Source organism: Pinus tabuliformis, chromosome 1_2, assembly GCF_031772625.1.
Source record: "Pinus tabuliformis cultivar Carrire ecotype Pingquan chromosome 1_2, CPIR1, whole genome shotgun sequence".
In the NCBI taxonomy this organism is placed as follows: Eukaryota; Viridiplantae; Streptophyta; class Pinopsida; order Pinales; family Pinaceae; genus Pinus; species Pinus tabuliformis.
The window spans coordinates 409657387-409681438 of NC_142298.1; the positions used below are offsets into that span (position 1 = coordinate 409657387).

Below are 24052 nucleotides of genomic sequence, written 5' to 3' on the forward strand. Positions count from 1 at the left end.
GCAGGGTCCAACAAGGTGAGCATCAGATGATGTTTCCTCATGGATCATTACCTTTGCTACAAGGGCCCACAATATTTAGTAGCTGGAGGATCAGTGTCAGTTGGTGTAGGTAGTTCCAGAGTGATAACTACATACTAGTGGTAGTCAGATGTTGAGGAGCGCAAAGCAATGATGATAGCAGTGCAAGAGGCACAGTGCAGAATCATCAGCAACGCAAATTCCCCAATGAACAGAGCATAAGGTAGAAGCAGTCCGAGACTCGGGAGGCAATTGCAGCACAGAGACAGAGTTGATTTAGTATTTTGGATGAAGTAGTTGCAGCAGCAACAACAACAAATGAGGAGTGTTAGAAGGGTTGCACTGCAGATGCAGAGTTGGCAGCAATACAGGTTGTACAGATGCAGCATGGTTCAGTTACAGTCAATGGCAAAAGAATTAGGGTTAGCACAGTGGTTGATAGATAGTGGCAGGGAACTACAGTTGTCAGACATCAATAGCATGACAGGAGGATGATCCAAAGACAGGGTGTTGTGGCAAATTGTGCAGCACTAGAGAAAGAACACCTTCCTCGCTAAGGAGTGTTAGTTTTTGTAGCATCAGATGGTGTTCTAGTCTCGAAACTTTGTGGAGAAGCCAAACCACATAAGTTATCAAAAACCCAGAAATCATTTCTGGAAATTCCACCTAAAGATGGCTCAATTAAATTAATTGATCGATAATTAAAAAATGCCTAAGTCTAACTTAGGGAAATCGATTAATTAATAGTAATTAATTGAGAAATGTGAGAATTATCTAAAAACGCAAACGGATCAACTTGGAGATGATCTCAGTGATCGATTAAAATTTAATCTTAGTTGTTAGAGTCCCAAATAGAGATTATAAAAAGAGGTCAATGGGTAGATGGGCAAACACACGTCACAGTGAGTAAGAGCCAGCAATATGAGTTCCTTGGGCAGTTTGAGCTAGCCAGTAGCAGAGTTTGAGCCAGAGAGGGGACGCAGGGCTAGAGAGGGGCAGACACGTGATCGGGAGTAGTAAGAGAGCAGGGCAAATTATTTCTTTTGGAAGTAGAGCAGGGCCTACGCAGTTGCTTCAGTGAGCAATTCAATTTTGCTGTAGAGAAGGTCGTTTTGGTTTACAGAGGTCGAGAGGATTTTCCAGGAGGTAGGAGAGACACTTTCCTAGTCAGCAGCAGGCAGGACGGCTTGATTAGCATCATTTATGTGTTAAGCGTGTGGCAGGTTGCGCAGAGGTGATGCAGGACTTGCGCAGAGGGTTTGGACGGCTTGTTTTTCAAAGGTTAGTTAGAGCCAGGATTGCTTGGAGACAAGGATAAATTCCCTCAGTTGATTTTGCCAATATTTCTCTCAGATTGGATAGTCAATTGGCATCCCAATTTATTGTACTCAGAATTCACTGCTGCATAATAATAAAACCCTCAATTTTGCACCGATTTTCCCACATTGGGTTTTTCGGGGACATTTGTCGAAAAATAATTGTGTCAATTTTTATGTGTTCACGCTAATATTTCTCAATTCCTATTTTTTTGCTTCCATGGTATTTTATTTGGTGAAGAAACCACAGTGTGAATATTTTGTTATTTTGCCGTAAACAAAATAAACTGCATAATTAAATTAACAGTTAGAAGAAATATTTCCAGTCACAACATTTCAAGGAATTTTCACAATTTTTTCTGTTTACAAAATAATTTTTCATTGACTTCATTTCCCTTTTTATCACAATTTCCCTCAGTCCTCTTTTATAATATTTTGTTTATATTTTAGTCTTTAACCTTCTCGTATTTTGTATCTTCTCTCTTTAATAGTTTGTTAATCCAAAACAGAGCCTGAAAATCTAATAAAGGGAACTGAGAAGGAAGAATGCTACCATGGTGATAATATAAAAAAGGCATTAATGAGACTTACCTCTACAATTGCACCTTCAGTTTCCCCTGATACACCAAGAACAAAGGCACAAGCATATTTCTGATCAAGAGTCCGCTCTTTGAGATACTGATGGACCTTACCAAGAAACTCTTTTCTAACTTCCGGATAAGTATCCTAACACCCCCAAACACCTCTCATTAGTTCAATGACTTGATTAAAGAGTCTTGGTTACTCCACAAAATAATAGTTTTGTTTCATAGCATATTGCCTAGGATCTTGCAAGTTACATAGCCAGAATGCAAATAACAAACAGTATAAATACAATGATGAGATTGAAACTTCATACTTATTGTAATAGTTTAATGCTACAAAAGCCATGATTCAATCTTCAATTGAATAAAAGTTACTGAACAATTTAGGCATCAAATACATCCCATAACAAAAAGTAAGACAGCCAACCTGTGCAGTTCTTAATGTCAAATGAAAAAGTTCAGGAGTTATCTGAGCATCCCACTGCTTTGACAACCTTAACAATCCCTTTGCAGTAGCAAGCCTTATATGAGCTTTATCAACTTCACTGTAAAATAGGAAAGTGCTATTAATGCATAATATACTCAAAAGCTACAGAACCAAAAGCCTCAGCTTTCAAACATTTATCCGAATACATCCTGTTTATCCTACTTCAGCATTTATCTTATTTGCATAATATCAGGCTATTTTTCCTGAAGCTTGATTGCCTTACAATTGAAGTTTTATGTAGTTTACCTTGACACCACATCCTCGGATATTTCTCCACAAGTAAGAAGCTTTGAAAGAACCCCAAATAGATTTTTTATCCTTTGTCGTAAATGGGCATCCTTTTTAGGCAAGTAACTTTTCACAAGAGTTTTAATACCATAGATCTGCCTCAGAACAAAAAGAAACACAAAGCCAACGTACATAAGAATGGAGATGTGTCAAAGAAGAATTCCAATTAATCAGAGGTAGTGACCACAAATAACACAGGAACGAGGTTCCAATTATATCAAAATTTCTGAAATTTCCTAGGAAAAGAATAATATTTTCAAATCTAACAAACCAAGGCAGAAAGCCAATTATAACAGCAGAGATGCATACTTTCAACAAACATTCTTTACTCCTTTCTTCCCATTCTGTCCTTAGAAGATCAGCAGTGTTCTGGATACATGTGATTTCTCTTGGGGTCATTATGCACGTACCATAACAGATTTATAGAGAATAACAAGAGAATTAAGCCAAAATAAAGAAAGAAAAAAAAGTCTGTAATGCATACACTATTCTGTCGAAAAAGTTTATCACAGAGAAATTGAATCACGTCATCTTCCCTTGTTTCAAAAACTGGCATTGCATTCTGGGCAATACAACCTAAGGATTGCAAAATCGCTGGAAGATGTGTACCACTTTCCAACATATCCACAAGCCGCTAGAGATTAAAAGAAAAGCAAATCATGGGGGTATCAGTACGTGTAATGATTTTAATAGCAAAAAATAAAGTTGTAAATAAGAACAGGAATATGTATCTTTTCAAGTGGCATATGAATCATATATAGAAAGCAATGAATATAAACATTATCCACCAAAGGATGTCAAACAATCTCTAACTTTGTATAATACAGAAAGTGCCTTCAGCCCAGCATCCTTTGTTACTACTGCAAGTGCTTGTACAGCATACTTTGCTTGCTTTCGATTGCCCTCTAGGCATAGTGTTTCAAGCAAAAGATCTACTGAGCTGCATTTGAACAATTACTGCAAATTAGTTCACATTACTACGCAGTGTAAGTTTAAATCACTAACCATTGAAACAGTTCTAGGAAAACTACACTCCAATCTGAAAATGCTTTTCATATTCCAAATTCCTCTTACCTGGTTGTATCAGTCACCTGTTCACCTATGGACCCACCAACCTTTGCGAGAATATGTACAACACCTTCCTTGATGCATTCATTATCTTCTTTAAGTAGCTGGAGCAATTCTTCTTCTGACCCCTCAACAAGGCAAGGAAAAAGCCCTGCAAAAAGCTGACAGAAAAGAAAGCGTAATTAATTTCAATGCCAGAAGAAAAATAAACAATCAACTACTGGTAAGGAAAAACATCAGGATAAGAAAGGAACACGAAAGGCCACAGGCATTGGGAGGTCACCGAACAAACATACAACGCAAAAGAAAGCTAAAATCCAAACAATATACCAAGCAAACATAAATGCAAAACAACTAATTTGTAAAAAAGTGATGCCTTGCCATGATATAGGATTCTTGTGTAATGACACCCCATTGATTATCTTAAGTTGCAGAGAACAATGTTTCCCTATTAATATTGTTCTCTAATAGGCTTTCCTCTCTGCTTCCATCTGCCCCTTCCCATGCCCAGAGATTGTGGGGGCACAGGCTTCCCTCCCCACTCTACCATGCAAGCTTCTGATTGCCTCATGTTAAAAATGTAACTAGGTTCAGTCTTAATAATGTATAATTTATCATTATGATTTTGTAAAGTGCCAAAAAGAATTTATATAAGTCAAAAAAAAAATTATTTTGTCATGTCCCATTTGGACATTTTAAAAGAAAGAAAATTGATTTTTAAAAGATGTATTTCTTGTCCCTAAGAAGACCAAGTCAGCCCTCCAAGAAGAGAAGTTGGCTCAACTTAAATGGCACCCTTTCACATGGACAGAAGACTATATATTTGTCTTACTCGCATTCCTCCGAAAGGCAGTTAGAAGTTCAAGATCTTCGGCTCTCAAGCGAAGTTCTGAGGAACTTTTTCTGTGGCTATACAAAGTTCTTTTCTCTCTGGTTATGTGAATTCTCTCCCTGGTCATGTGAGTTCCTGAGGCACCTTATATCTGTGGCATGTGGCATGTGACATCTAAAGTCATTCTTGTGGACAGACATATGGAGGGCTGACTTGGCACTTAGGTTGTCATGCTATTATTCTGGTCAGTTTGTCTATGACTTGGATATCTTTCCTGTTGACAATGATTCTATAAGGAAAGAATTGCTGTGTTTTTCCAATTGTGGGTATTCCCAAGACAAACTTGTGTTGTTTCTTTGTGCATTGTGATCTCTACTTTCTTTATAATTGAATGTATAATTAGTTGATGACATAACTGAATGAAGTGAATGCTAAAAAGAAAACACACATATCAGTCACAAGTAACTATCATGATCAGAAATTCAATATCGCAATTGAATTTCAACATGGTATCAGAGCTATGGATAACAAGGAAACTGTAGATGAAAGCAGTCTTCAAGGAAAAACCATCCCAGTTCTGTAAGAAATGTGAATTATCTGTGAGTTGATCTGAGTTTCTATATAGAACATTCAAAGTTCTATGGTAATAACCTGCCCCTGAATCAAGTACATGATTATGATCCTGTGGTATAGTATGAGACTTTTCCTGTGGAAATAAGTTCGAATTTTATACATGAAGGGCCGAGCTCTTTGTGATTTATCTCTGTGAATAAGAACCCAAGTTTCTCATGGGCCAAGTGCCTGTGATATATCCCCTGTAGTATTGTTCAAGTGTCACTATTCGAATTAGTACAGAATTCTATTCTGGAATATGGCCAGATGTCCGAGCCCAATTAAGCCTCGTTGTTAAGGCATCTGAATTGAAGTTGTGGTATCTCTGTTATATCTCTGTGGTACCCGATTTGAAGCTATTGTATCCTTGCCTTCTCATTGCTAAACAGGTCCAAGCTCCTAGAATGATCAAAGTCTGAGGAAAGGCCCAAAGTTGGTGTTTAAGTTCAAATTGTGGAAGAACTAGTCCAAGCCCATCTGATATCTGCAGTAGGTCCAAGACAAATCTGGAGACAAGCCCAGGCATAGATCATGGCCAAGTCACATAGTTCGGGTCCGAGTTTGGGTTCGGCAATGATTAGGTTCGGTTCAAGTTAGAATTTTTGATGAGGTTCAGATGAGGTTCGCCATTATGTTCATCTATATACATTTTCTATATACATAGATATATTGAATTTTAAATGAAATATAGGATAAAATAGTAAGAAATCAACATCAATAAACATAACCAAGAAAAAAAAATAACGGACATGGAAACTGCAATGATAGATTACAAGCTTGAGTTGTGACCTGAGGTTATGAGTTTTGATATGTGGACTTGGTCAATGGCTATGAGGTTCGCCAAACCTCAAAAAAAATTAAGGTTCACCAAAATTCAAACCTCAAGGTTGAAGTTCGACGAACCTTGTGACATAGGTTCAAGGTTCATTTCTAAAGGAGACATTTTATAGGTCAAGGTTCTGAGTATAGTTATGTGCTCAAGTTAAAAATCTGTGCTGACAATCGAATCCTAAGAAGTCCAAGATCTTAGAATGTATAGAACAACTATGATAGAAGAATTTGAAAGCTAAGTTACCAAGATTCGGATTCGGATACGGATCCGTCAGTTTTTTGGAAAGCCAGGATTCGGATACGGCAAGGAAACAGCAAAGTACAAACAATATAAATATATTTTTATATTTTTTAAAACATAATATATATATATACAAATTTTGAAATATATAACTTATACATATAATATTTACCTATAATTAACCATACTTACAATAAATGACACTTAACCCCTCTCTCTATATATATACCATTTAATTCATCATTTAATATTCAACCAATATATATATTATTAACATATTAATAAATTATATTTTAATAATCTTACATAAAATTTATATGTATTAGATTATATAAAATTTATATGTATAATTTTTGAACTATATAATTTATAATCTAGATTTTAATATATATTATTATTATGTGCCATTCATGATTTGGCTTTCACGCTAGGTGGGTCAGTCCCACTGGAAATTAACATATGTAACATTTCTATGTATAATTTTTGAACTATATAATTTATAATCTAAATTTTAACATATATTATTATTATTTTGTGTGGTTCATGATTTGGCTTTCACGCTAGGTGGATCGGTCCTGCTGGCAATTTGTACCCCGCGTGCTTCTCTTGCGTTGTCACCGTACCTGTCACATCTCTCTGTGGCACCCCCTTCAGGCCGCCTTTATCCTAGTTTTGTCCCATGCTTTCTCTCCCTGCCTTTTGCCTTTGTGCCCTCATTTTATTATTAAAAATGCCAACAGATGCGACAAGATCAAAACAATGCCCGGCATATGTGAAACTAAATGAAAATTCATCATAACCTGTAAACATTGCTTATTGACATGTTGAAAGATGCGACAAGATCAAAACAATGCCCCACATGTGAAACTGAACGAAAATTCATCGTAACATGTAAACACTACTCGTTGACATGGGCGGATCCCAACGGATCCAGATCCGAATCCATTTCTGAACAGGGATCCGCGGATCCAGTCCCCTGACATGATGGATCCGATAACATAGTTTGCAAGTCTCTGTGGCATCCAAGTATCATCTGAAGGTAATCAAGTGTGTGGATCAAAGATCATATGAAGAAAAATGACACCGCAGGGATATTTCTTTGAAGCAACCAGAAGAAATTGTGATTTGGCACTGTATTCAAGAAATAATACTTCTCACACTCTGGAATACAAGAGGTACATATATTTTTTTGTTCTCATATCTTAAGAGCTAGGCATAGATCTAAATTGTAAGTCCATTTCAAAGTTCTCTTGCAACTAATGATTCCTAAGTTCATCAAAAGGATGGTCCCAGAGATCTGTAACCTTAGAAGTCTATATCAATCATATTGCATGGAATGTTAGATCTTCTAGGTTATGAAGAAATCTCATTTAGGATATAACATGAAATATAAGCTAACAATTTTATGCTCCATTGAAATATATTATTGACATCTAATGTATTATACGACCTATTGTATAAGAGGTCATGTCATCTCTCTCTTGAGGACAAAGACATAATCAATATGATAAGTGCTTGATTCTCTCCTTGCATATCAAGGCTAAGTTTTGTGCTACAATCAAAGTTAGACAATCAGTGATCAAAACATCAATGAGCTCCATCTCAAGTTTCTCCTTTGTTCGTCTTAACATCCTTGAGTTGATTCTTCAAAGCAAGAATTTGACTCAAGTTGTTCACTTGATACATTCTAATCAGCTTGTCATACATTTCTTTGGCTTTCTTCAAATTGGAAACATATGTGATGAGGTGGTCTCCAAAAGAGTCAACAAATATATTTTTAACCTTGACTTCTCCTTTCTTGTATCTGGCCTTGATAGCAACATTGGGTTTTCAGCTGGTTCTACTACCTCTCCTTCAACATACTCTGGAACATCATGTTCCTCAAGAGTAATATCCAATCTAGCCTTCCAAGGGAAGAAGTTTGAAGCATCAACCAGTTTCTCATTCATTCTTAAAGTCAGAAGAAGACATCTTGATCTGCTCAAAATTTCAGCAGCAAATAGAAAGGAACAGCAAGAGATATTTCAGTTGTAAATAAAAAGCAAAATGGAAGAGAAATTTCAGCAGAAAACGAGCAGTAAGCAGAAGGAACAACAAGAGATATTTCAGCAAAAAAAGAGTTGCAAAATGGAGCAGACAGTGAGCTATATTTCAGCAGAAAACGAGTTGCAAATGGAGAGGACAACAAGCTATATTTCAGCAGAAAACGAGTTGCAAATAGAGCGGACAGCAAGCTATATTTCAGCAGAAAGAGAGTTGCAAATGGAGTGGACAGCAAGTTATATTTCAGTAGAACGAGAGTTGCAAATGGAGCAAACAGCAATTTATATTTTAGCAGAAAGAGAGCTGCAAATGGAGCAGACGGCAAACTATATTTCAGCAGAAAAGGAGTTGCAAATGGAGCGGACAGCAAGAGATATTCCAGCAAAAAGAGTTGGAAATGGAGCTTTTCTTTTTGAACTTGTCTTCACCAAAGCTCTAATACCATGTTGAAATTTTGATGTTCTATGTTGTTACAAGAACTAAAATCCAGAACTTCTTTATGCTACAAAATAAGTTAAGTAATTGTAGTAGAATATAAACCATAATAAGTTAAGTAATTGTAGTAGAATATAAACCATATAAACCATATGCACAATTGAAGACAGCCAAGAACTCAATGAGATACAGAGAAGTTAGGTCAATGACCAAGGCAAAACCCACAAGGGGAAAACCCAACCAGATTCTTCTTCTATTAGAAATCAATTGTTCAGCAGAGATACAAAGTACAATGAGAGAATGAAGAAGTTCACCCAAATCTGAAGAAGATCTCTAACAGCAGTAGCTGATGCAAACACTGAATCACTTTGGCTCTCCAAGATCTGCTCTTTCTCTTCAAGACTCTTTCTCTCTCTCTCGATCTTCCTCTAGACTCTCCAACTCTCTCTTGCTCAAGTTCGAACTCTCCTCTCACAAGCTGAGGATGAGAGGCACAAATATATAGGAAGAGCAAAGAGGTCGAATTCATGAGGGAGTAACTTGTATGCCTTGAGGAGGAGTTACATATGTCAAAATAGGAGTGTAACTTATGTCATAAAGGAGAGGAGTGTAACTTATGCATTTAAGAGAGAAGTGTAACTTATGCATTAAATAGGTGTAAGAGGAATCTTTTTATGACGAGTCATTAAATTGTGTAAGAGAGTGTAAGAGGTGCATAAGAGCATTAAATAGAGAGAGGAATGAATACATTAAGAGAGAGAGAGAGAGAGAGTAACATATGCATTATTGAGGGGAGTTACATATGACATGATTGAGTGTCATTTTTGCTAAGGTGGATCTTCAAAATCCATCACTTTGGAGGTTCTTGGAAGAAGCATTATGACAATTCTCTGAAGGATGATGGAATGCAATTAATCAATCTCATAAGGAAAGAGATTTGTGTCTCTTTGAGTATGAGATACTATCTCTTCTAAGGTCTAATAGCTAGATGATTATGTGAAAGCATTGAAATGCATACTTGGAAATAACTTTTGGATAGGAATGACATAAATCCTGCAAGGAAAGTTAGTTATAAATGATATGATGCCTAGGAAGATGGATTTGACTTACTCTAGAAAGGATAGGATATTTGAGACTTTCTCATTAGATCTTGTGTGTTCAACATCTAACATAATCTCCGGAAGAAAATGATAACTTGGTAATCATGTTAGATCCTTGGGCACTCTGATTCATGTGGAGATGGACCATGAGGATGTTGATGCTTTGTTGAGAAGGTCGCCATGATGAGGTAAGTCTTATGTTAATATCTAATATTGGTTATCTGGTTAACATATTACTTTGCAACCTGGAAAAATGTTGCAAGTATACATGACGACAGTCGATGCAAATTCAACTGTGTGGATAGAATACTTGAAGAACGTTGAGGGAAAACTCAATGTTTGGTACCTGGCAACTATGAAGGTAGATGTACGAGAAGATAACTTGAAGGTCAAAGTTTGTACTACAAGAAGGAAGATCACTTTCGTGAGGAAGCTATGATCAACTAGAAGTGTTGGAAGGCTCAATAGAATGCCTTCATGAAGATAAGACGAAAGTGATGGGTGACCCAAAACCTGTCGTGAGAAGATAGCCCAGTGATCTGTGATACGTAGAAATGAAGCAAGGTTGATACTATGAGATGCGGAGAAAAGAGGGAGCCAGGTAGCTATGAAGAATTGACAGTGGATATTCTTATGAAGACAAGCTAGAAAGCTTATGCATATGACTTCCCAATTAGAAAGGAAGTGAGGAATCTCCTCTAGATTTGAGAAGGAGAGTCTCCTTCAATAGGAGTTGGGATCTATTCTCAAGATAAAAAAAAAAATAGAGATATCCTCTCTGGTTGAGAGGGAGTGATGTTGGACATCACATGTGCATTCTCTGCTTCATCTGTCAAGCACTTGACCAAGACTAATAGTCATAAGTCTAAGTGAAGGCTTTGGAGATAAAATGGTAGAGGATTGGATAAGCATATGTGGTTTCCTTAAGGATAGAACATGTAAGAAAGAAAAGGAACTGACACTCTTTGAGGATGTGATAGGTATCCAAGATAAAAGTGGGCAATAGGGATTGATATTCTTTGAGGATTTAGGGCCAAGAATCCAGGATAAGAATAGTCCTAAAAGGACATACTTTGTGGACATCTGGATGGGGTATGTCTTGTAGAGGTAGTGTGGTATCACATGTAAAGCCTCCAAGCATAATGCTCTTGAATGAAGTAGAGCTTTTCTAGTTAAGTCTCAAACACAGTGTTGCTTGATCATAATTTTTATGCTTACAATATAACTTATAAATCTGACTCTTCTTATGAGAAATTTTCAAAGGGAGTATCGTCATTGTACCGGTTGGACAGTTATGTATACCTCCCTAGTTAACAGGGAGTGTTGAAGAATGTAACTAGTTTCAATTTTCATAATTGTCATTTAAACTCATGATGTAATTATTACGTATTGATCAAAAGAAGAAAGGAAAATGTAAAAGAAAAATTATTTATGAAGCATCGGTTTCATGCTTGGGTCATTGGTCCCTAGGTCAAAGCATCCATTTTATGCTTCTAGGCTTTTGTCATGTGTCATGATCATTGTTATTATGTAAAAGACCCCTTTGGGCACTTGTATCAAAGAAAGAAAAATATTATTGTACTTTAGAAGTGTTTAGATACTCCTAAGAGACCAAGTTAGCCAACGAGCATATGTAGGCCTAGAGGGGCTTAAAGAGCCACTTGGAAAGGCTATGAAAGGAGGGACTTCATCCTCCTTTGAGAGACACATCTACACACTTCTTTTGGAGATGATTTGCAGCTAGAAAGGTATGTGAAGAAGGCTAGAAGAGCCTAGTGAAGGAGTAATCTGCATTGAAGTCTTTGGAATGTGTAAGGTCTAGGGTTTCCATAAGATTCGAAATTGCAAGAAGCTTTTGCAGTTCATCTATGTAAGTGGAGAAGGCACGTTCCGCTGGTTGGTAAACTTGTGTCTTGATGGGAGCTAGAGGTCTTGTTTTGGGTCTTGGAAGTCTCCTTTAAATTGATTCTATAAGAAGAAGTTCTCATGGGTTTTCCCCATGGAGGGGTTTTTCTCTAGCTTTGCAACCTATATCTTGTGTTCATGCTATCTTCACTATTTTTGGCATTTATTTGATGATAAAGAACATTTTTATAATCAAGAAGAAAAACAATAATATCACAAGCAAATGTCAAGGAAGGAAAGATTACCTAAGATGTTGTGCTAATGTAATTTTCCAACACTTTGAGCCATATAGAGCCTAGATATGTATATTGGAATGTCGCGGAGCTAGTATTGGGATACCTAGACAATGTAGTCATTCATGAACTGAGACACACTACTAGATGCTTGAGACTTTATGGATACATTGATGTTGAGCATGTTGTTGACTAGAAGAATACATTTGAGTGTTGCCTTAGGTCTACCCTGGTTTCCTAAATGATCTTGACATAGAATTTGTTGCTTTGAGAGAGTGTGCATTGTTGCTGGCATGGTTGGCTGCGAGACAGTATGGTTGAGAAATCTCTTTGGAGAGTTGTTTGAGCATATGTTGAGCACAATTATGATATACTGTGACATATTTTGAGTTTCGACATGCAAAGAATCATGTGTTCCATTACAGGTTCAAGCATATATAGAGATCAAATATCACTATATCTGAGATATGGTGCAAAAAGGTGTAATGAGGCTCCATCACATTTTTTATTAATGAGCAGGGAGACAATTAGATCCTTGTGTTGCAACATGTAAACTTGTGGTCAATATTTTCTAGGTGTCATACACTATGGCCAGGACTAACAATCATAAGCCTAGTGAAGGTACTGTGAGAGGAAGGGTGTTGAAGGATCTAGGGCAGTTAGCATTAGTAAGATTCTTCTAGACTTGATAACAATTTGTGAAGTGCTTTTTACAATTTATCTTAGCTTGATCTTCTTCTTATTATTAGTGTGTGTGTTTACTTCATCAAACTACTATCAAAACAAAGAGACAAGAACTCAAGAAGTTGGCATTCTGCCAGGGCCAAAACCTCTCCCTCTTGGAGAGGAAAACCCGCACGTAATTCTTCTTATAGAGATTCCAATTGACGAACACCAAGACCTTGACACTTGACCTTCTATGCCACTCCAAGACCAAGACACCATTCTTCTTCCTTGTCACTGCTGAGATCATCATTATTGTTGCACTATTGAGATCTTTATTGTTGCAACATCATTGCTGCACTTTCACCGAGGTCTTCACCATACCACTGAGATCTCCATGAGGTCTGCTCCTAGACTCACTGAGATCATGATTGTCTTACCATAGCTCTGCCTTCACCGAAATCATAGTTGCACTCTTACATAACATGTCTTCACCAATGCACTGAAATCTGCATCTTATCTTCACTAGGATTATAACTGAGATCTTCATCTGCATTAGGATCATGATTGATGTCATGATTATAGTGATGACTGTGTCTATACTTCACCGAGATCCTTATGAAGGCCGAAACCATTATTGTGACCCTGTGACTAGGCTGAGACAGCAGAGAGATATGCGAGGACTTCATTGTAACTATCACCGAGACTGCACCTTATTGTCTTACACCTATCCGAGATTTTGTCCTGTACCCATTCGAGAATTTTAGAGCCTTATTCGAGATTTCTTCTTGTGTGTTTTTTGGATACCCCAGCTAGGTATATATAGTGGTTATGTCTCCAGTTTGAGCCGACTTATCCAGGTGAACCGACATGTCATCCTTTAGCCATTAATATATTTTTGCAAGACGACGTGATGTCTTTTCATCTCTTTGTTTGCAGGCTTCTTCTGTGAAGGATGGTGCTTGTCTTGGAGGGTTGCTTGACACTAGGTTGACTCATGTTCATTACATAAATGCTCAAGAAGAGCTCTTCAATATGATTTTGATTCTTTGACTTTCCTAGACCTAGAGAATGAACAAGAAACTCATTCATATAATTTATAAAAATAGTAATTCTTTTTCTTGACAAGTACAAAGATGAAAATTACATTAACAAATATCGAACCTAGTTACCCTTTTCTTCAACAAAGGGGTCACAGTTGATCAAGGACACTGGGTTATGCTCTTCCCCCCTATTTGAGCTCACAGGAAGAGGAATTGACCCGGAGAGCTCCTGGGTTGAGTGAACTCTAGACAATAGGATAGGGTGTGATCCTTACCCTTGTGGTAAGTAGATCTCACCTATTATCACTATAGGGCGTGTGCGTGATCCTTGTCATTTATGACAACTAGGTATCCCCCCCTGCCATCAAGTTTGGGACTTGGTAGAGTATACCCCTATTGGCATCCTACCCACAAGTTGGGCATGTTGGGATGGCCCTCCCCATCTGTATAATGGGTGAGGAGACTTGGGTGTGCATGTGATCATTACCATTTATTGTAAGTGTGTATCTCCCCCAAGTTGGAAAGGATGCAAGGGTTATACCACTTGACTCTAAAGGGCCTAAGTGGGAAGGAACAGTAGACAATAGGATAGAGTGCGATCCTCACCTTTTATAGTAAGTAGATCTCGCCTATTGTCACAAGACAATAGGATAGAGTGTGATCCTTATCCTTGTGGTAAGTGGATCTCGCCTATTGTCCGTGGATATAGGGTGGTAGTCGAAGCTCCCCTATGATGATTCTTCTTCTTTAGATAGAGACATCATTGTTCATGTAATTATCAAAGGATAGTCAAGTTGAGATAAGATGTAATGAGATGGATATCTTGTTAATACAATTGAGATGAAGGTCATGTAACGTGACCTGGAGACCAATAGGGTTTTGAGAATCTAATCAGTCTCACTACCATCAGTTATGGATTATTCTTCTTCTATGAGACAAGATGAGATGAGATGAGACAAGATGAGACATGATGCAATTTATAATGCAGATGGAAATTTCTCCTTAGCTGAGAGGAACTATTGAAATTTGGGTAGCTTTAGGGTGAATTTCCCCAAAGGGAAAACCTAGCTACCCCAAGAAGCCCATCATGTCCCTAAGGTGAATCCAAAATTGACAAAGAAATTATTATTAATGTCGCACAAATGAGGGCAAGTAATTGCTTGATATATTTAATATTGTTACAAGAAAAATATGAATTTAAATATATTTAAGAATTAAAATGAGAAAAATTTAAATTATGGTTTCCCTCTGTCTCACAAGTTAGCTTGCCTCTAAGAGGCACCTTCTCGCATATCATATCATCTATATATATTGACTCTCCCATTCGTTTGTACAACTCACATCGATTCGGGAAAAGATCTTTGTGATTCGTATAAGGTTCCTGAGGCTCGCAACAATCTATGGTTCATATTTTTATGGTTCGCTTTATGTTTTTTGTGGCTTGCTTATATAAATTTGTGTGCCTCGTATTTCTCTGTGGCCTGTTGACTTGCTTTGTTCATATCACATCTTGGTGACTCGCATCAAAGCATCACATTCTCTAGCAATGGAATCACTCTGTAATGGCTCGTAATTCTCCGAAGTGAGATCGTTATGCTTTGTGGCATGACACCATACTAAAGGATTCTCAGCGGCTTAACTCTATAGCAGCAACATTATAGTGTGGCATCACAGTAACCAACATGCATTACATGCACATCCACACAAACAATGGCATCATTGTTCTGTGGCATCACATTATTACACAATGGCTCGAGCAATTTGATGGCATTATCTTTGATGGCTAACAGTGACTATGTCTATAATACATGTGACAATGACCTGTCCTTATGAGATATGTGACTGTGTTTATGATCCATATAACAGTGATCTTACCCTTATGATATATTGATAACAGTAATCTACTATGATACATATGGCAGTAATCCTTTATAAGTGATCTCCTTATGATACCTATGACAATGACTCTTAAGACGGAGATCTTCTTATTATACAAGTAACTGAGATACATGTGTCTATTACATTTCTCTTATGATACATATGACAGAGAGGTCTTCTATGATGCATGTGGCAGTAACCTTGCTTTTATAATGTAACAATGACCTTTATTTTATAAGGTAGTAATGACCATGCTCTAATATGATGCCAGAGACCTTGGACAGTGACCTTACTCTTCTTATAATGGCAGTGACTTGTTATGGATTCATGATGACAGTGATTCATGATGGTAGTGAATCTACATGGCAGTGATACTATAATGATCTATGATTGATTCATGATGGTAGTGAATCTACATGGCAGTGATACTATAATGATCTATGATGTATATAACAGTGAACTTGCTCCATGATGACCTAGTACGTATGGCAGTGACTTGATATAGCCCAATAGATGTGACAATGCTTAAGGATGATATTGTTTCTTGCAACAGTGATATGGCAGAAGCTTTCTTGGACTCATTTGGTTATCGGAAGTCAGTTCACAAACAAAGTTGTGAACTGACTTGGATTGGCCCTAGGAGGCTTGATGTAATGATGTATCTCACTATGGATGTACTTTGTATCTCAACTGAACAATTGATGAATATCTAATAGAAGAAGAATCTGGTTGGGTTTTCCCCCTTGTGGGGTTTTTCCCTAGTCTTTGACCTAACTCCTAGTGTCTCTATTATGTATGTTTTTCTTCTATTGTTCCCTAATGTTTCGCTGCATTGTTGATATTATTATTCATTCTACATAATTTCTAATGATGTTAAGATGTTACGAGGTGATTGTAATATGTAAATGATGAAAAAGATTGTAAATGCAATTATCTTCAGCAAAGAACAATCTAGCCCTATAAAATTTAACAAAATGCAAGCCTATGACAGATGTAATGGTATGAAGCAAAATGAGATTTGTGGCATGTAACAGAACAAACATGGCAGAGTTTGAAGGGTTGGCTTGACACTTGGATCACTGATTAGTGTGACTTGGATTTCTCTTGTTGACGAAGAATCTATAAGGAAAGGAATGATGGGTTTTCCCTGGCCTCTGACCTAATTTCTAGCGTTCCTTGTCTTTTGTGCATTGTATTTGTATAATTGCTTGATGACCTAATGAATAAAGTAAATGCTACAAGTAATTACCATGATGGTCGATGGCGAGGGAGGCAAAACAGGAACTAGCTCATTGTCAAAGTCCCCTGGAATCAACAGTGGGTCTGGCTATATGATCCTGGGGGGTGTAGGAGCAAGGAATACTAATCCTACTTCTTGTCACCCATGCCAGTCAACAGTGATCCATTCCAAACAGTCCTTTGATGAGAATTATTGTTTCGTAGATATTATGTTGTCCACAACCCTATCGGGAGAGCACATAAATTCTCTTAATTAATAAGGCCAGTGGCACCAGCTTCATCCCTCTACTCCGTTCCTACCTCTTTTACTCACATTAAACCCCCCATTCATACATTTTAATTTTAACTTTTCATGTCTAAGCTCTTAGTTCTGTATTTTACAATTTTCCAATTTTATTTGTTTAACAAATTTAGTATTGTGTGTGTCTATGTGTGTTTCCCACCACGCACAACCCTGAACCTAGATTTCAAGACTAGCAAACCCATACCTATTCCCATGCCTGCATCCATGCACCCTAGCTACCTTGTTATCAAGCTACAAGTGTCTCGTTGAAAACTTACATGTATTGATTTTATGTTTATTTCCACCATTGAATAGCCAGATTAGTTATACATTATTTCTAGCAAATAGTCAAAAATGTGAAAATTTGGATGCCCAAATTTCTACTGCAGCAACTGATTAAGTTTCTCCTACTTGTTAATTTCTGAGTCAAGTTACTTACTATTTCCTACAGTAAATATTGAAACTAACACACTGCAGTATACAGCATTTAAATTATAAGCGGAAACAAGAAGCTAAACAGGAAAGAAATACAACACACATTACACTGTTGTTTTTGGACAAATGTCCCCGGAAAAACCCAATGCGGGAAAACCGGTGCAATAACTCTAATGGTTTTATTATTATGCACTAGTAATTTCTGAATACAATCTCTGGATGCCTTCCCGGCAATCCAGTTACAAAGAATATCACTGACAGAGAGATTTGTGAGATTACCTCACACTATTACTAGAAGTCCTCACTGATCCAACGCTTGAATGAACAATCCCTGGTAGCCTCTGCGCAGTGTCTGCATCAACCTAGCATCACACTGTCTAGGATCTACATCACTCTTCCCAGCTGATCAATTTGCCTCTGAGATTCTGACTTCTGCTCTCCCGGTCTCACACCCCGTCTTCCAGCTACAGAAATCGAACTCTCCAGCAAATTTCGGACTCCCTCAAGGCTTCTGCCCTGCCTCTGCATGGCCCTGCGTCAACCTCTTTTGGCTCTACACTGCCTCTCCCGAATCTCTCTCTGCCTCCTCTGCTGAGTATTCCCGGATCAGGAGAAATCTCCAACAGAACTATCCCTGCCCCTCACTGCAAAATATCACTTCGAATTTCTCTCCGGCAGTTGCTCTGCTTCAGAAATTTGATCTTCTGAACTTTACTCGATGTGCTTTCCAAATGCCCATCAAGCCTCCTCTTATAATCCTTCTGTTGAGAACCAACGACCCAGATTAGATCCTAATCAATGGCTCAAATCATTTTGACTTGATCCTCGTCTTCTTTTAGAAGTTTCACCCACAGTTAGATTAATACCCTTTAATTATTTTAATTCCCTATGTTTAGACTTAGGCCTCCATTAAAAATAATTAATTTCCCAACATGATTTCTAGTATTGTGGAATATGTGTCCAAGCCTCCCTGCAAATTTTGAGACTTAAAGCACATCCGATGCTACTAGAAATAAACAAAAACTAGTTTACCGTCAGTGTCAAATTCTCACACTTATTATGTAGCATAAGGATGCAACATCAGACTTTTAATACCTACTCATCACTTGTAGGATTTAAGTAACAATCTAGAGAATAAATAAAACAAGTTGTATTTGTCTATCACCTGTATGAAAATTTCAAAGTCGTAATCACATAGGCAGCATTTTCATCTAAGAGCCCCTTAGACTTGGTCCTTCGATACCAAGAAGGAAATGTTTTTTGGCATTGTTCCACTTCACACTAGTTTGCAATGAATGCATGATGTGTTGTGATTCATTGGACTGTTCACCTATTTGAACCTTTTCGGGAGAAGCACTGGCATTTTGTATCTCATGTAACATTTCGCTGTCCATGTACCATCTTTCCACTGTTCGATGAAGTTCATCTTAACGATTTTAAATTTTGGTGTCTCTTATCTTTAAATTATGGTGTCTCTAACTCATTTAGATTTTGGTGTCTCTTATCTTTATCTTTATTATCTTTTTGCTGGTTTCTTCTGAAGTGTGTTTCTCAAACATTAATATTTTGATCTGTATGAAGAAACTAAATCAGTAAAAAAGCACTTACCACAAGTAGATTCATGCCAGACTGAATCAATTCATCCTTCCCAGCTAATTTATTTACTGCAATCTCTTTAAGCAATTCTTTTACGTGCTCTTTGCCAAAAAGCCGATAAGAACATTTACTTGCAAGAGTTTTTATAAACTCATATTGTGGATGTTTATCACCAAGTCTTTCAAGCATGTCAATCTGTACCAAACAATTGAAAAGTAGAAAAACATAAGAAACTACCTTAATCAATAGTCTAGAAGATGAACGGACACCAACAAACACAACAATGCTGTGTTATAATACTTTAACAAACACAATTGGGTATTGAATTATTAAACTTTGTAATCCACAACTAATAAAAACCTACATAAGTTGCTTGAGCCTGAATAAAAGTCCTGCTGGGATCAAGTAAGCATGTTAAAGCCTTCCAAATAATGATATCCTTCATTTGATGCAGCTTTTGAAAACTTTCCTCTGCTTTTGCTGGATCCTTGAAGGACAGTGACATGGTTTTGAAGCAGCTCAGAATTTGTTTTTCGAAGTTCAGTTCATTGTCATCCTTCATTCAACCAATTTTTTGAAATGATTATTTTTCGCCCACTAGAGTATCTATTACGAGTCAGTACATTTTATAAGCTGGAAGAAAAATACCGACCTTCAATTTCTGCCGTAATAACAAATAGCTCTGCATTTCTTGCTGTAACCTGCAATCGAAGAGGAAATGCCCTGAAAAATCCTGCCAGAAGCTATCAAATTACTAGAGACGTGGAAAACAACATTGCTTGTTATGATAATGTAGAACTACAATATTGAAAGACAAATAAATCCTTTCAAGTTTCAATCCAACAGACACTCACCTTTGCTTCTGTGCCAGTACTACTTCGAAAGCCTTGATTTCAAATTTTTCAAGTTCAGAATACATCATAATCCAATGCTTCACCCTTTCCACAACTGAAAGATCTGATGGGAAGAGTGATTCAGAGAATACCATTTCAATTGCTTGAGGTCTGTCAATAAAAGAACCGGAGATCAAATTAGCAAATCAACCAATAATTTCTTCAATCATAAGAATGCACTAGAAAAAACTAATTCTTCACTGGTTGTAGGTTTTTACCCTGTACAGAAATTACCTGCAAATAAATTCTTAAAAATAGAAAAAATATTAATGGCAAGAACAAAGAACAAAAAATATACACAAATTTTCTCCTAGAACCCAAAACCGGGAAAACTAGATTGATTTTTCATTACATTCCTTTCAATGTTACAACACATTATATGCAAGTTGAAGCATTCATAAACCCCAATCCATTAACCCTAGATTAGAACATAGTCGTAGTTCTCTTGACCGGATCTACAAAATACCATACACAAAACCATCATGCCCAAAAAACCATGAGCAAACACCATACGCAAAACCATGGGTAGGTATGCCCACCATCCTCTAGTCCGCACCCCATCCTTGGATCCGCCCAACCATTGTTGGGTCTGCATAAAAAAAAATCCGGGGGCACTGCACTAGACCCCGTGCATGGGAGGCTGCCGCCCCCTCGAGACCCCCCCACTGTGCCCAGCGCAACGTAACAGCACGTGGAGCTAGTCGTGGAAAGAGTATAACACATACCCAACAATGATCAATGTAAAATGAATTTAATTTCACGGAGACTACTATCCAGTCCCTTGACTCAGGAAACATGAGAAAGTCTTTAATGATAAATGTCCAATAAAGAAAATCAAAACCTGAACTTCAAAATGTGACATAATTTTTCAATGTCAAAATGTTCATACCTGAAATCTTTGTCATAACAACACATTATGATTTTGCGTGGGATCCATTCAAACTCATAATCAATAAATGAACCATCTGAACACTTCAAACAATAAACTCTATATATATCTGCCAGCCTTTCCAGAGTATACATACGAACAGAAACCTGCAGTTATTTTTGACTTCGATATATGCTCAGTTCAGATAATGACAAATTCTCCAACAGAAAAATGCAGCAATCAATATCAAGGAAATATCTAAAAAGAAGTAAAACAAAAAAGAATACCATTTTGTCACGAAGGCGATCAGCTACAAACTTAATTGTCTCCATCGGTATAGATTTCAGGGCATAACTGGCAATATCACAAATTGCTGCTACAACTTGCTTACGCACATTTTCATCATAGTCCAACAATCGATCGCTCATTGCAGCTGTCAGTAGTTCATCTTACTCCATGTTAATAAAGTAAAAGTCAAGGGAATTTACAATAGACAGAGGGAACAAAAAAAACCATAACAAATTAACTTGGAGGATTGCAACTTACAGATGATGTCAGCTGCCTCATGCCTAAATGGATTCGATAAAAGACATTCTTTTGCATGTTCGACAACTGACAGTCGAACTTCAACATCCTTATCTGTAAGTCTCTTTAGGAATTCCAAGAAAAGCGGCCGAAACACTTCTGGCAGAGGGTGCCCAGGTATCGCAAAAAGGCGACCAAGTAACTTCACTGACTTCAACCTCACATCTAATTGATCTGTCTGCACGAATTGAGCATTTGTAATTAAGAACATATTTCAAAAAGGAATTGACAAGACAATTAATATCATATCCACATTTAGTAGATACTAAAGAAGGATTCAATAGTTGGGCAGACTACAATGAAAACATGTATCAGGCTATATATATATATATATATATATATATAAGAGAACCATAAACAAATTGCCTCCTTTAGAATATAGGCACCTTGATTTCAAAAATAAAAACGATTGAAAACCTTATTAAATACATCAGCAAATAAAGAGTGTCATCTTTCAGATGAGCTGCAAACATTCCCAAATCCTGCAAGAATCTTATCCATCCATGTAAGAATCTTCCCTAAAGGGGTTTATGTCATTCTTCTTCTTTCCCTGAGACTCTTTTATTGCTTTCACCTCTTTTTATGTGTGATCTTTGTATCAACTATCTCCTTTCTCTCCATGTTAATATAAGTCATTTTGAACATCATATTAGCAACAGGAGATTTAAGTGTCTAAGATCTTAGTACTAGATTTGAGGTTGTCACATCAGCACCAAACAGAAACGGCACACATGTAAGTTTGAAACCTTATAGTGGATATGACAGCAAGTTAGTACCAGGAGCTCATGTGTCATATTTGGAATAACACCCTGCAGCATCTGGGGTGCACACTGATATATATCATAAATAATCTCATGGTAGGCAGTTTGCAAGTTGTTTTTTGAAGTTTCCTCAGCCGCCATGGCTGAAGTGATAAAGTGGATCACATAAGGCTCTAGCTTGATTGCACACTGCTCCAATACACTCATAGCAAGCCTACGGGCAGTTGGAGAAACATCCTGCATGGTAAAGTATAAAAAAATCCTTGAACCGTCTGGGTTACGAACACAATGCCAATAACTGTAAATGTTTTCTTTGACTTCGAATCTATACCATGTCTAAGAATGATATACTACAAATATCAAGCAGATTAATCTCTAGAAAACACCAGCTAAAAACTTTTAAGAAAAATTCAAAAATTTGTGAGCAGGATAAGTCATAACACTTACCTCTTTTCCTCTTCCCAAGGAAGCTAGCACAACAGCTAATAACTGCTCTGGAATATCTTCACTCTCATCCAAAACAAGAGTCATAATAGTTTGCATAGATGTTAACAAATTTTCCGGATGAGCTTCACTGCAAACATATTGTTTTCAGCCAAGCTAAATAAAATTTGGACTTCTATATAACAAATGGTGAGCATCTCAAGAACAAAATATGCATTCAAATTTCCCCTAAGTTTAGTGTAAGTTGTCAAGAAGAGCATCATGACTAAACTGTGTACAACACTATACAGTATATACTCTTACAGGTGAAGCAAGGCAAGCTAGAATGATTATTGAAAAAGAGACAGATAATTTAGTAAGAGCAAAGAAATTAATCTTGACACTAATGCCAATGTACCCAAGATCCTCAAAAATCAGAAAGTGGCAAATATAAGATAAAACAGTAGAATTTCTCACCTGTCACAACAAATGCAATGTCCCTGAAACTGGAATAGGTGCTACTGCTACAAAATTGCAAAAATAAAAATCTCAGACTACCAATAGATACTCCCATTAAAAAGCAGAATGGCAAGTCCCTGAGTTTGAATGGGTTTGTTTGTGAGTTCTACAAGGCCATGTGGGATACAGTTGGGAAGACTTTTGTTTTTTAGCAGCAAAGCCCTTTACTTCTAGCATTCTGTGTGAGTAGCTCAATCAAGGCCTGATTCCGAAGAATGCAGCTAGGGACACCTTTAAGGATGGAGGCCTATTACCTTAATGATGTTTACCAAACTTTTGACAAAGCAGTGACTATTCATATCCAAAGTGCATCCAAAAAGATTGATCAGTGTTGAAATTTTGATGTTCTATGTTGTAACAATCACTTATTATATTATAAAACTTCTTTATGCTGAAATATAGTTAAGCAGTTGTCGATAGAACATAAACCAAATGCACAAAGGAAAACAGCAAAGAACAGAATGAGACACAGAGAATTTAAGTCCAATGACTAGGGCAAAACCTACAAGGGGGAAACCCAACTACATTATTCTTCTATTAAATATCAATTGTTCAGCAGAGATACAAAGTACAATGAGAGATCAAGAGAATGAGTAAGTTCACCCAAATCTGAACAAGTGGTAGCATGAAGATCACTGATAGCAGCAGTTGATACAAACACTGAATCAACCTTCAAGTTTTGCTCTTACTCGCCAAGTCTCTCTTCCTCACAACTTCTTTATGTCTCTTCAAATCTCTCTCCGAATTTCGAATCCTTCTTTCACAATGCACAAGTAGTGAGGAGATGAGATGATATGAGGTACATATATAGGAGGAGTAACGAATTCTTGTCATAAAGGAGAAGCAATATGCATGCTTTGAGGAAGAGTAACA

The 24052-nt window shown here is 37.1% G+C and overlaps 1 protein-coding gene across 1 annotated transcript in view; it reads right to left on the reverse strand.

Moving 5' to 3' along the window:
- Window positions 1-24052, reverse strand: part of LOC149206075 (sister chromatid cohesion protein PDS5 homolog A-like) — a 224097-nt gene that overhangs the window by 122358 nt on the left and 77687 nt on the right. Inside the window, 16 exon segments of the mRNA XM_089395279.1 lie at window positions 1926-2060; window positions 2346-2463; window positions 2652-2788; window positions 3003-3062; window positions 3178-3327; window positions 3507-3633; window positions 3768-3922; window positions 19143-19325; window positions 19495-19686; window positions 19783-19831; window positions 19985-20134; window positions 20913-21058; window positions 21179-21324; window positions 21438-21654; window positions 22253-22474; window positions 22685-22811. Coding sequence (XP_089251405.1) covers window positions 1926-2060; window positions 2346-2463; window positions 2652-2788; window positions 3003-3062; window positions 3178-3327; window positions 3507-3633; window positions 3768-3922; window positions 19143-19325; window positions 19495-19686; window positions 19783-19831; window positions 19985-20134; window positions 20913-21058; window positions 21179-21324; window positions 21438-21654; window positions 22253-22474; window positions 22685-22811 — 2314 coding nt within the window.